Here is a 13,759-nt window from a genome sequence, read left to right as displayed (position 1 = left end):
ACATACCGACGCAAAAGAGTCCACTACACATGTTTTCACCACTTACATAACATGCCTGAATGCATTGTTTGATACACACGTGGAGGCATAGTTTGATGCAAAAAATGCAAAGCAATCACTTCTGCCTTCTTATGCATTGCTTGGAATGGCTCAACATTAACCCTATACTGGGGAAATGTGTTTTGCTACCTTGACAGGGATGCCACCAAATCCCACACCTGAAATTGCCCTTCTGGGACTAAGTATGGATCTTCCCAAATCAATATGGCATTTCACATTGATGGCCTTGTTGTTGGCTAAGTGGCAGTAAGCTGGATGCCCCTGTGGTTCCCAAAGAAGCAGCATGGCTAAAGGGCATGGCCTACAGCTGTATGGCCACTGAGGAATATAGTGACCTCATGCACCCCACAGTATGACACAGGGATTTTTTTAGAACATTATAGAGCATAATTAAGGCCACAAGACAACAATACACCACAGCCCTAACCCGACTACTAACATCCTTTTTGGCATCTAGGGAACAGTTGATCCACTGGGATGGCCTAAATTCAGGAAAACTCTGCATCCTGTGTGGAGTCCCAGAGGCGTCAGCTTTGTCACCGACGCTGTTTAACTTATATGTCACCCCTCTGGCAAGATTAATCAAAGATCATGGTCTCACTTTGTTCTCATATGCTGACGATACCCAGATAGTCGTATCGGTCATGCAAAGGGTGGACATCACAGTTGTCAGTTTCCATAACTGTCTAAATGCAGTCATCGCCTGGATGAACTCAAACTTTCTAAAACTCAATACTGAAAAGACTGAGGTCATCGAATTTGGGCAGAGACCTTCTGTATGGAGCCAATTATGGTGGCTCTCCGAGGATGGGAATTGTCCTGTTCCTGTGGCTAAGGCCAGGAACCTCGGATTCATGTTAGACAACAAATTAAAGTTTGCAAAACAGATCAATCCGGTATCTGCTGCCTGTTTCTTTACTTTGAAAGTTCTGCACAAAATCCTGGCGTTTACCCCACTAACCCTTAGGAAAACAGTTGTTGGAGCTCTTGTCCTTTCAAGAAACGACTATGGCAAAGCCTTATACCTGAGAAAAGATAAAGGCCAGATTGCCAAACTGCAGTCCTTACAGAATGCGGCAGCTCACTTGCTGCTTGATCTCCCTAAACATCCCCCCACGTCTGCCGGTATCAAACAGCTTCTTTGGCTCCCAGTTCGGCAGTGAACTGATTTCATAACCCTTTGTCTTGTTCACAAGGCCCTATATGGAGGGGGAGCTATGGACATTCAATATTTATTTTCCTGGTACTCGCCGCAACACAGTCTCAGGTCAGCCAACACAGGACTGCTGCTGGACCCTAAGATAAAAAAAGTCTGATGGGGTGGCAAGAGCTTCTCCCACCGAGCAGCCAAATTGTGGAATTCTCTCCCGACCATGATCAGACTACAACCGAATAGGACTCTTTTTAGGAAACTGCTAAAGACCTGGTTTTTCCCCTAAGCTCTTAGATTGGCGAGCCTGTGCAACGGTATCTACTCACCTCAGCACCAAGACGCCTCAGCAATTGCGAGCTTTACAAGTATATCTGTCAGTCAGTCAGTCAGTCAGCCCTACATCTGGGGAACATGCACGCTCAGACAAACTCATCTTAGATGAAGACATCCACTCGCGGGCTCACTACCGGCTGACTATATGAGGTCTACCCTGCTATTATGCTGAGAACCCATATCATAATTGAATACTAAACTAATAGAAAAATCAATGATCCAGCGCATAGCATGAGCTTGCTCTGTAGAGGTGCCCTATTTTGGAAATGTGCAACCATGGCAGTAGTTAGTGGGCTTTCATTTCAGCAGTGAATGATAGTGGAGGGTTTTTTAGTATAGGCAACTCAGGCTCATAGACTCTTCGGAAGCTGCCAAAAGGTGCTATTCAGTGCTAGGAGTATGTTGTCGTACTCATCGTGTGCAACTGCATTGTTGGACTTGGAATTTCAGAGGAGTAGGAGCTGCCATAGCTTTCTCAATGTAGATGTGTGGGGATCTGTACTCGGGGTGGTATCAACTAAATGCCTGGCCTGCACTGCCCAAAAGCAGCCCAGCATGCCCCTTCATTGACTAGAATGCCGTAAATGGCAGCCAGCCTGCTTGACCACTTCCCCTAGCAGGAACGGTCACTGCACAGGCTGAGCACTTCAAGCTGCCCGAGCTGTTAAAGCTGCTCAGATATGAGCTCGCATTGCAGCAACATGCTAGAGACCAACAGTTGTCTTTATTCTTTACCATATGCAGCCTCTGCAGTCAGGCAGAGATCTCTGCATGGTAAAGTATAGGCAAAAATAAAAAAAAGTGTATATTAAACTTCTGGCCTTGGTTGATATCAGTCTCACTGTTAAGAAATGTTTAGGATAAAGGCTATTCTACACTTTTCTTTGTGGCTCAGTACTGAGGTCCTTGTCTGCAGACAAACCACTCAATGCTCACAAAAAATGGAAGTTCAGAGCACAAGGTGGATTTGATCTGAGCGATTCTGGTTCACACACACACCAAAGGGTCTAATGAGTGCATCCACTTGCTGGACACATGGCAGGAATTAATGCACAAAAAGACTAGTGGTTAATATATGTGCTGGATTTGGAAGCAATGCATATCCAAATGAGACTTTATGTTTCCAAGATTTATAACATAAGGGGGCGGATGGGGGGGGGGGGGGGGGCGGGCGGGGGTTGTTGGGTAATTACAATTAATCTAGCAATCCTGTGAATTCAGAGCTGACGCTTTCGGAACACACCTGTGTTCTGGAACCCTCTAAGCGCATACGTTTCGATCAAAGTTGACATTCCTACTGTACATCAGTGCCTACTCACTCAAAACTTTGCCTCCAATTGTGCTCCACCAATATAGGCAAATGTAATAATATCTATCAGCACAGTCCAGCTCAAGCAGCCGTCACATCTCCTTTGATAACTTAGGTCAATCTGTGCCCAATACCCCATCTGAGTGGCATCCCTAGGCATTTGTTTACATGTTGAAAAATAATGCCTAATTTAAACGTGTTTCGGTTAGCACAAATTAGCCACAATCTTCCTGCATTGACAGATACTCATATTTGCAGAATAATAGTGCACATTTATTTTATGTGACTGAGACATTCTCTCTCTCTTTGCTTGCGTGTTTTTCAATTTCAGAAACATTTATTGAAAATGAAGCCTAGTTTTGATGTCTGTTCAAACATAAAATGTGATGTTTGTGTTATCTCAAGGAAGCAATGCTCAGGATAGGCATTTATTTGGTAAACTTCCAAGGCTGCCTACCCTTGTCCAGATTATGTCATTCCTTAACTGAGCAATTAATTGTACTGCTGTGTAGCATGAAATTTCAATTTGCTTCCTTAATTAGATATGCATAACCTAATTAATGAAAGGCATAAGGAAGTAGGTGTCCCTAGAAGTATCCTGTGTACCATACAAATGATTGGTGTATGTGTTTGCAACCTTGCTAGTCCAACACTGTGATGTAATTTCATATCATTAAATGTGTGTTGCTTCTGAACTCTGAAATATTATAAAAGCTGCTTTAGTTTGGTGCATAGCCAGCTAGAGTATTTTGGGGGGTTTTCTTTTGGAACAGACCCTATGCCAGTCTGTCAATTTAATTTATACTTTAATGTTTGCACTTACTGCACCTTATTTCACTATCTGCCACCCACACCACCTGGGAAGCAATAAACCCCCATGCAGGTGCCTATGGAAAAATAGAGAGTAGTCTGGATAACAACTGCATCAGTGCTGAGCAGGCAGGCTTGATTCCCCTCTGGGGCCCGGTGCCACTGCATCATCTGCACCATTTGCAGTACAACCGTTGATTCTACTGAAGTAGATTGAAGTTAATGCAAATCTTCATCCCAAGATAAAAAGTTGTACCTCTCCTGGGTTAGAAGCTGTGTGACTTTTGATTATTTCTTAGACTAAAGACACATCAGTGGAAGCAAACATAGGCACAGGAGTTTATGCACAAATCTGAATACCAGAACATGCACCAGTTGCACAAAGTAAGCCCTTTCCTTACCTGAGGGTCCTTGAGTCGGCTCAAGTCTGGATACAGGTAGAACTGGATCCCTTGCATTGCGCCAGGCAGGGTGACACCTCTGATTAAAAGAACAATCAGCATGAAGTAAGGAAATGTCGCAGTGATATATACAACCTGGCAGAAAAAAAACAGCATATCAAGAGTGAGGGCTCAGAGAAATGAACAATTCAAGAAAAACACCTACAACTAAAATACACCAATTTCCAAAAATCAGGTCTACCAAAATAGTATTTGTGAGGAGTTTCTAGATCAGTTTAATACGGGGATTGAACATGGGCCACTGTGATCAGGGGAGCACCTCTCTTGAGGGACAAGGAGAGGCGCTCAGCACAAGGCCTCTGCATATCCATGGAGCCACTAGAAGGAGTGCAGACAGACAGAAACAGGCGGTTTTTGTGTGGTGGAAGAAAGAGGGATGCTGTGGATCAAGACTGGGCAGCCTTGGTGTTCGGAAGGCCCGACAGCGGGCTCCTAAGAAAGACTTGCGTCTGCTCTGGTGATCCTAATGACCAGTGTAGTACTGTCAAGCACAGGACACAAAAGGAGCCTTAACATGGCAGGGAAGGAAGGGAAAGGAAATATAAACAACAATAGAAAGGTATCAAGCCATAATTGAACCTAAACCAAACAATCGTAAAGCACACAAAGAATTCCTTTGATGGATTCATTGGAAGGTTGTGTTCACTTGTGTATCCGCTCCGGGACGGGTTTTCATGAGATATGCGATGTGGATTGCTGGAGTTTTTAACTCAGCCAGACAAATACCGTGTCCCAATGCCAGGTGGCGGGATTAACTAGAGATTGTATGGACTATTTAACCCGCCTTCTAGTACCTACACACCTTGGGTTGTTCATGAAGGAGGTTTATGCGGGAACGTGCTGTTTCACTGTGAGCTAGACCGCACGGGGCTAGGCTAGCTTTACGATTGTGTGCTTTCGTTTCAATTATTCCTGGATACATAGTTAGCGTTGCTTAAGTTTCTTTTCTCTTCCTTCCCTGCCATGCACAGCTATTTTGCTATGGTAAAATCTTCACCTTAAAATGCAGGTAAATGTATCTTTATTGCTCTCAGTGGGATAATGATTGTTAAATAAGGGAGGATCTCTTCTGCTGGTCTACTGAATCTTCCTTACATTCATTTTCGTTGTAGTTATGTTTTGAGTTGTCTCTTAGGTCCCGCGTACCATTGCTTGTCCGTGAAGGAGGTTTATGTGAGAACGCGCTGTCTTACTGGGAATTTTATAGGAATGGGCTTTTTTGTTTCATGACTGCTTGGTTTAGCCGTCATTGAGGTTAGATATTGAATCAGTTTTACTTATATATTCTTTTTTCATTTTCTCTATCATGCACAGTTATTTTGCTATCGTGATAATATCACCTCAGATGGAAGTTTTATGTTTTCGTTTTTGCACTTAGTACGATAACGATCATTGAACACGAGAGGGCCACTTCTTCTGATTTACTGTATTTATTTTCGTTGTAGTTATATTTCTAGTTGCCTTCACTTGTTTTTCCACATTATGGATTATGCTGGTTTCCCTGCACAAATCTGAAAAATCTGGTAAGGAGGGAGTCGTGAACTTAACTAGTACTGTCTTTCTATAAATATAGAGTTTGTGATATATGGATAGACTACTTGTAAATGTGTTGATGTACTATGTAAAATGGGACACTTCTATGGCAGCTTAGATTTTCAATTAAAATGTAATATTGAAACAGGAATGTGGAATTCGAGACGACTTGTGGTTATCATCGACTAACTACCGGGTCTTTGTCAATTTCTTTTATCAGGTTGAGGATTTTCATGCAGTATTTGGATATTACGCATTTTTGAATGTCGTTTACTGTACAGGACCTGACTGGTTTGGCAGTGTGTATTTTTCGCTTTATTTAATTCTTTACTGTGGAATTTGGTAAGCTTGAACCTATTATCCTTTTTCTTTTGCCTCATTTGTAATTTCCTTTACGAATTTTCACTTCTGGAATTTGTTTATGGTGTACAGTGCATGCTCACTTGTGTCAATTATAACACCGAATGGTGGTTAATAATTCTCTCTACACCTTGTTATTTGCTGCTACTCTACTTTTTGATTTTAACTTTAGATTTTTGTGATTTACAGCTCTTTTTCCCACTCTTTTGTTTCCTCTTGTTTTTAGGTCGAGCCTCAGCAGCGCATGCGCTCTTCTGCGAGGCATGCTGTATTCAGGTATAAACGAAACTCTACCCACTCTCTGCCCATATTTTTCATTGGATTGTGTCATTGTCATTTGTAAATGTTGGCTTCTGATTTGTTGATAGGCTTATTGGTCCCTTCTTAGTATCTCTCTGTCTTCTGTTGTTACCTTCCAGCAGGACTGGCCCTTTTACATGTGTCCTAACTCAGGAGCTTTTATTAGCAGTTCTGAGAACTATTTACTTAATTAATGTATACAGCATTCACAGGATGCCATCTTTATTAATGGCGTCCACTTCCTACCAGACTTTTCATTTGAATTTCTTGTTTAATTTGCGGTTCACCATGCTACTTTTATTTATTTAGTTTTAATTTATTTACAGCGGCAGCTTGTCAAACTCTTTGCCACTCCATCATGTTTTAGAAACTCCGCACGGCACCCCCTTCATGGGCATCACACTATAACTTTTAAATACTCTCCATTCCTTCCCCGCTGCACAGATGCCCACGTAGGGGCACTGACTTAATTAAAGAAATATGTTATTTGTTTTTCCCGCTCGCTTGTATGATCCAACGTCAACAGTGCGGGACAGTGATGTTGACTGTGATGGCCTCAAATATAGCACCCGGCTATCTCCACCATCTTGTGTGTGGTGGATTGGCGCAAACTAAAAGGGAAAAAACTGAGAAGAGTTCAGCTAGTATAATGTGTTTCACAGTGTGACTTTTCAATTTAAATGCCATATCGTACAATACACTGCTGGCCCTATGTTCTAACTGGCAACAGTTATTACTGAAGGAGTTCCTTTCCACAGTGATTCTGTTTGAGTCCTCTCTCTCTCAGGGGCTGTTGAGAAGCCCCTAGAGCGTGTACACGTTCCATAGACTGATGTAACCCAACACGTCTGCTCCGTTGCCAACTCCCAGCATGGTAAATTGGCTGTCCTGTTGGCAAAGAGATTACGTTTCTGAGCCCCTTGCTCCAGTCTACTACCATGGCGAACACTCGGCATCTCCAGCGAATGTTTTTAGCCGCACTGCCCGGGACCTACCTGTGTGCTTTCGGTCGGTCTATATGCAGGTCCCTGGTAAATAGCACGCACGAATTGACTACACACAAGATCATAAAAATTGAATGGGCATGGACTGAGTAAAGTAGACAGTTGTAAGAAGAGGAAAGGGAGCCTGAGAGGGCAAGGTATTCAGTTGGCCAGTTGGTGTAATTTACACTTTAATGTAGCAAATCTGTACATAATCACACCAAGAAATGCAAGTTTTAGGACGGTTAGTGCCACACCCATTCATGGAATTGAGTAGAGGGTAACTGTGTGGGTGAGAAAGAAGTTGTGGAACCCTTGAATGGAGGGGATAGAACCCGTGAGCAAAAGGAAAGAGGAACGCCAAATAGATTAGGACAAGCATTTGTAATGCAATAGGTCTCGCATTTGTGAGAGTTTAAGCTATTGGCATTATAAATGATGTTAGACCTGGCACCTTGGCGTGAGTTTCCCTTCCACTTTTTGATGGTGTGCCTCGACTGTTTTGCTGGTGTTGTCCGCTCAGGGCACTGCGCCACGGCTAATCCGTGCCGCAGTGCAAGTGCTCCCTAAGTAAAGTGTACCTGTAATTGATGTTCATGATTGGTTTATTGGATTCACTGTCAGTCCCCAGTAAAGTGCACCAGGGGTGCCAGGGCTTGTGAATGCCAATGCTGCTGGTGGGCTTGCAGCGCTGGTTGCGCCACCCACAGAAAGCGGCCCTGTAAAATGTGTCTAGGGTCTGCCACCGCAGACCCTGTGCGCGGTCCGGGACCGTCGCGCTGACTGCGCAAGTGCCCCCACTTGCCAGTCCCTAAACCTTCCCTTACCTACATATTAGCCACCCCTCTGGTAGGCCCAAGGGCAGGGTGCATTGTAGGCATAAGGTAGGACATGCCCTGATGTGTGTGGCATGTCTTAGTAGTGAATTACAGCCATTTCCGTTCTTCACTATTGAAGGCTACCTGCTCTCCATAGGCCAGAATGGGCTGCCGGGATCACGCCAACGCTGTGACCCCAGTGGACTCAGAGAGCATGGTAGAAGTGTCAAGTTTAGTATGCCTGAACTCAGAATAATAAAATACTTCTTGTAGTCAAGTTTATTTTAATATCCTGGGTTTGTAAATACTACTTTTAGAAAGTTAGTATTTACTGACCTGACCATCTCAGTCCGCCTCTGCTGTGTGTATGTGTTCTGCCTGGCAACAGTAAGGAGCAGGGTTGGGGAATCCCCAGAGACAGGTTGGCTGCCAGGTGGTGGGTAGAGAGATTACACCTGGATGGGTGGGAGGAGTACACCTTGACTCTTGAATAGACCTGTGCTCTGCCACCACAAAGCCGGCGCCACCCCCTGTGGGGCGGCTGATGTCTCTGCCCTGCTGCTGAAAGGAAAGAGCAGAGTCACCATAACAAAGTGCTCCAGAACTGGACTGAGCCAGGCCTAGGCCCCCTGGCGCTAAAGAACAAAAGAATCATGGTATAAAAGTAGGAGCCTGGCTCCTAAGAAATCAGAATCCTGTTTACCACAAAGAACCTCTGCCCGACTAGAAGGAGAAGAAGACGCTGGAGGAGCTGGCCTGCTGCTTGCCTTGCTGAGAAAGGAGAGGAAGAGACTTACTGAAAAGACTTTGCTACTTTGTGCTTGAACATTCTCCAAGGGCTTGATCTGAGCTTGCCCCCTGAACTGAACCCCAGGACCAGTGGGTTCTCTGTGCTTCTTGCTCGTCCTCCAATTCGAGCCGTGTGTGCATCCCGCTGGAAAAGAGACTGCGCCCCTCATCGCCCCTCCTAGGGCCGTGACACTCAGAAGCTCGCCTGCCTCCAACCCGTGAGAAGCCCCGCTCCGTCCCGAGCCGCTCTCTGTTCCCGGGCCAGGCCGCCTGCATCCCTGTCACCGCCTGCCATTGGAGTGCGCTGAACGCGCTATCACCCCTCCTGCCGGAAGCCGTCCGACGACTGTGATCTACGCCGGGTCATCCAGCTGCACTGACCGTGCCCTGCGACCCCGCTTCGCTATCCCCGGACACCTCAGGCCGCGCCGCCCCCGCTGTGGAGACCCTCCTGCACCGCCGTGCTAAAGGGTCGCGGGCCGCGCCTGCCTACTTGCCCACACCTGCTGATTGAGGACCTAAGAACACGTCCCAAGCTGAGAGTCGCACCGACCTGTGCCGACTCTCCTAATCACGGAAGAAGTCCAGTATCGGGCTCGGGGCCCGCAACGCCTTATTTCCCCGTTCGCAGGAGCCGATCTCTGTGAGTACTGGAGCTACAAGTAAAGAGACTACAAACTATCCATTTGAAACTACGAACCAAGAACATTTGCCTGCTGTATAACCTGGTGGCATAGCGAAAACGTTATTGGTCTTGTGATAAGTCTGCTGAGATATATATACCTTATTTTTACATAAAGAATCGTATTTTGATATATATCCAAGTCTGGTGTCCGTTTCTGGGGGGATTGATGTATTTACTGTGTGTATGATTGTAAGTGCTTAACCAACAACGCCTGAGGAATCGCCTTGGCTGCTCACGCCACGCACCTAGAGGGTGAGCAAGGGTCATTCGCGAGGGGTTATCCTGCGCCCTGACGTGGAGGAGAGGGTTCCTGCTTGACACAAGGGCAACCTTGCGCCAACCAGAGATCCCCGACTCTAACATTGTTGGCAGCGGTTGGGATTTCGGATTTGCACTTGTAATTTGCATACAGTGAATTATTAATCGCCAGATAGTGAGAGCAGACCAAATAACGCAGCCACAGGTTTGTAATTGTTGAACTTTGTTGAGACATCTGCCATTACTGCAACCATGCCTGGCTCGCACTCCGCTGGAAGAGCACTCTCTGTGATTTCTGGAATAGATGAGGTGGATTGGGAGAGACTGGAAGGCTACACGATGGAGCAATTGAAAGGCTACAGTGTAAAATTCAGAGTCCCCCATGCTGGATGCAAGAGGAAGCCCCAGTACACCAAGGCGTTGAGAGCCTGGAAGGAGTCACGAGACCTACGGAATGCGGGGGACATCGTTCCACCCGACAACCTTGAGGAGCCCAGCAGAGTCCGGTCGCCAGAGGAGCTGGCAGACAGGGCAGCAGACAGGGCGCATGCAATGGAGATGGCAAAGTTGGCCGGACAAATGGAAATGGAAAAGCAGAAGTTGGCCCTGGAGGCACAACAACGCCAAATGGATCATGATATCAGATTGAAGGAGTTGGAGCTGAAGGCGAAAAGTTTGGACACCGCTCCTTCTGGTGGCAGCACTCCACCAGCGCAGGTAGAGTCCAAGGTGTACATCCCCAAAGATGTAGTAAAGGAGTATTTTAGAAAGGATGACATAGGGCAGTGGTTTAGAGCCTACGAGGTGGCCATGTCCTCACACCGGGTCCCTGAGAAAGACTGGGGAGCGGGGTTGTGGGGAAGGTTCCTTGCGGAAGGGCGGGACACACTGTTAGATTTGCCCTTAGAAGTCCAGACCTCATACCCCCATATGAAGGAAGCTTTAATGACCAGGTATGGGTTAACTCCTGAGCTATATAGACAGAGGTTCAGGGAGGCCAAGAAGATCCCTGAGAGTACGTATGTGGAGTATGTGACCTTTTTCTGCAGAGCGCTGGATGGTTGGGTGAAGGGTAGCAAAGTGAATGATTATCAAGGGCTACTTGATTTAATTGCATGGGAGCACTTGTCCAGTCAATGTTTTCCTGAGCTACGCCAGCACCTGATAGATAGCAAGCTGTCCAACCCGAGGAAGCTTGCTGAGGAGGCGGACCGCTGGCTCAGCACCAGGGTCCACAAGGGTCAAGTGGGAGACTCCGCCAAAGGTGGGCAGGGTCCCCAGCAGAAGAGTGGGGGGGACAAGGGTAAACAGAAGGGGTTCCAAAAAGGCCCCCAAAGTAATTCCCAAGGGAACCAGCAGAAGGGTTCTCAGCCTCCCCCACCCCCGCAGCAGAACGGGGCCCCGACAGGTAGACCTGTTCCAAAGGGGCCCTTCAATTGTTATAAGTGTGGTGACCCGGGTCACATTGCCTCTGATCCTAAGTGTCGCCTGTTTGGTAAGACCGCACCCACTGGTGCTCCACCCCGGCAAGTAGCTAGTGTTAACTTTGGGGAGGAGGTAGCAGTCCAGGAGGGTGGGGGTCCCGGGCAGATGACCCTAGTCTCGCTAGGAGACAGTGAGATGGTCCCTGTAACCTACCTGCCCTCTAACACTAAGAAATATGGGCAAGTGGTGACCATCAATGGAAAGAAGGTTGAGGCTCTTAGAGATACAGGAGCCAGCGTGACCTCGGTGAGGCAACACCTGGTGTCTCAAGAGCAAATTGTACCCAATGCCTACTGTAGGGTTGTCAATGCTGACAACGTAGAGAGTCGTTGTCCAATGGCTCAAGTTCCCTTTGAGTGGGGGGAGGTCTCTGGTACTCTACAAGTCGCTGTGAGAACTGACATGCCTGTAGACTGTCTGCTAGGGAACGACCTGGAGAGTTCCCCTTGGGAAAAGGTGGAGAAGACCACGCATCTGAGGATGGTGGGTCTACCCGACTGGGCGTGCGTGACCACCCGGTCCATGGCAGCCAGTAGGGGTGTTGAGAGGGTCCTGGAGCCTGAGGGAGAGGTCCAGGAACCGGCCTTAGGGAGAAGGCGCAGGAGGCGCGGGAAACCGGCCCCCGAAGTTCCCACGGCCCGGGAGGAAGTAGACCCTGAGGGGGATGCTCTGGAGCCTACCGGGGAACAGATTGCCGAACTGGGAGATCTGCCTGAGCTGACCCATTGGCAGCAAGAAGGAGGTCCCTCCAGGGAGGAATTCTGCAGGGAGCAGAAAGAATGCCCTTCTCTCGTGGGTATGCGGCAACAGGCTGCAGACCAGGCCAATGGTGTTCAGGCCAAAACACACTACGTGTACTGGGAGAGTGACCTCCTGTATTCCGAGCCTAAGGCTGCTGAACCTGGGTCAGCCCGTGTGCTGGTGGTACCCCAGAAGTTCAGAACCTTCCTACTGGGGCTGGCTCATGATGTGCCTTTAGCAGGACATTTGGGGATGGACAAGACCTATGACAGGCTTGTCACCCACTTTTACTGGCCCCAAATGCACAAGAATTCAGATTCCTACTGCAGAACCTGTCAGACTTGCCAGGCAAGTGGTAAGAGCGGAGGGAAGCACAAGGCTCCTCTGCAACCTTTCCCTGTGGTCGGTACGCCATTCCAACGAGTGGGTATTGATATTGTGGGGCCTCTGGACCCCAAGACAGCGCTGGGCAACAGGTTCATCCTGGTCTTGGTGGACCATGCCACCCGGTACCCTGAAGCCATCCCTCTGAGGACAGTGACGGCCCCCGTGGTGGGACGGGCACTGATGGGAATTTTCTCCCGAGTGGGATTCCCTCTAGAGGTGGTGAGCGACAGGGGGACCAATTTCATATCCACATATATGAAATCCCTGTGGAAGGAGTGTGGGGTAACTTACAAGTTCACCACTCCTTACCACCCCCAAGGAAATGGGTTGGTTGAGAGATTCAACCGAACCCTCAAAGGCATGATCATGGGCCTGGACGGTCCAATGAGGCGTAAGTGGGACGTCCTCTTGCCATGCCTGCTCTTCGCTTACCGAGAGGTGCCGCAGAAGTCTCTAGGGTTCAGCCCCTTTGAGCTTCTGTATGGTCACCCGGTAAGAGGACCTCTGAGTTTGGTAAAGGAAGGCTGGGAGCAATCTCCCAGGAAACCTCCCCAGAATGTATATAGTTACATGCTGGCCTTCCGAAACCAGACTCGGCGTTTCAGGCAACTTGCTGAGGCAAATCTGGAAGCCAGCCAGGAGGAGATGAAGCGGTGGTACGACCGGAATGCCACTCTGGTAGAGCTTCAACCTGGACAAAAGGTGTGGGTCTTGGCCCCAGTGGAGCCGTGTGCACTTCAGGATAAGTGGACAGGTCCATTTGAGGTTGTGGAGCGCAAAAGTCCTATCACCTACTTGGTGGACCTGCAGACTCCCAGGAACCCTTTGAGGGTCCTACATGTTAACCGCCTTAAGCCCCACTTAGAGAGGACCGAAGTGGGCATGCTGCTGGCCACTGATGATGGAATGGAAGAGGAGACCGAGCCTCTTCCTGACCTCTTAGTGGCCTCTGAGAAAGATGGGTCAGTCGATGGAGTTAACCTCTCACCCACCCTGACGCCCGAACAACAGGAAGATTGCCGCCACTTGCTGGGACAGTTTTCCGACCGATTCTCCCTGGTTCCTGGTGTCACAGATTGGTGCGTCCATGATGTGGACACAGGAGACAGCTTACCTGTAAAGCACAAGGCTTACAGGGTAACTGACAGGGTCAGAGCTTGCATTAAGGAGGAGGTCTCCAAAATGCTTGCGCTAGGGGTGGTTGAGTCCTCCAGCAGTCCTTGGTCCAGCCCCGTGGTCTTGGTCCCAAAGGCTGCTGCGCCGGGAGCCACACCTGAACTCCGGTTCTGTGTGG

The 13,759-nt window shown here is 47.9% G+C and overlaps 1 protein-coding gene across 1 annotated transcript in view; it reads right to left on the bottom strand.

The window, feature by feature from the left end:
• LOC146854871 (sodium- and chloride-dependent GABA transporter 2-like) overlaps nt 1-13,759 on the bottom strand; it is a 681,032-nt gene that overhangs the window by 298,142 nt on the left and 369,131 nt on the right. Inside the window, exon 7 of the mRNA XM_085652276.1 lies at nt 4,067-4,201. Within this exon, the coding sequence (XP_085508402.1) occupies nt 4,067-4,201 (135 nt within the window). The remainder of the gene's footprint in view (nt 1-4,066; nt 4,202-13,759) is intronic.

This window comes from Triturus cristatus, chromosome 4_1, assembly GCF_964204655.1.
Source record: "Triturus cristatus chromosome 4_1, aTriCri1.1, whole genome shotgun sequence".
Taxonomy (NCBI): Eukaryota; Metazoa; Chordata; class Amphibia; order Caudata; family Salamandridae; genus Triturus; species Triturus cristatus.
The sequence above is the reverse complement of the archived record's forward strand: the minus strand, read 5'-3'. Positions and strand labels throughout refer to the sequence as shown.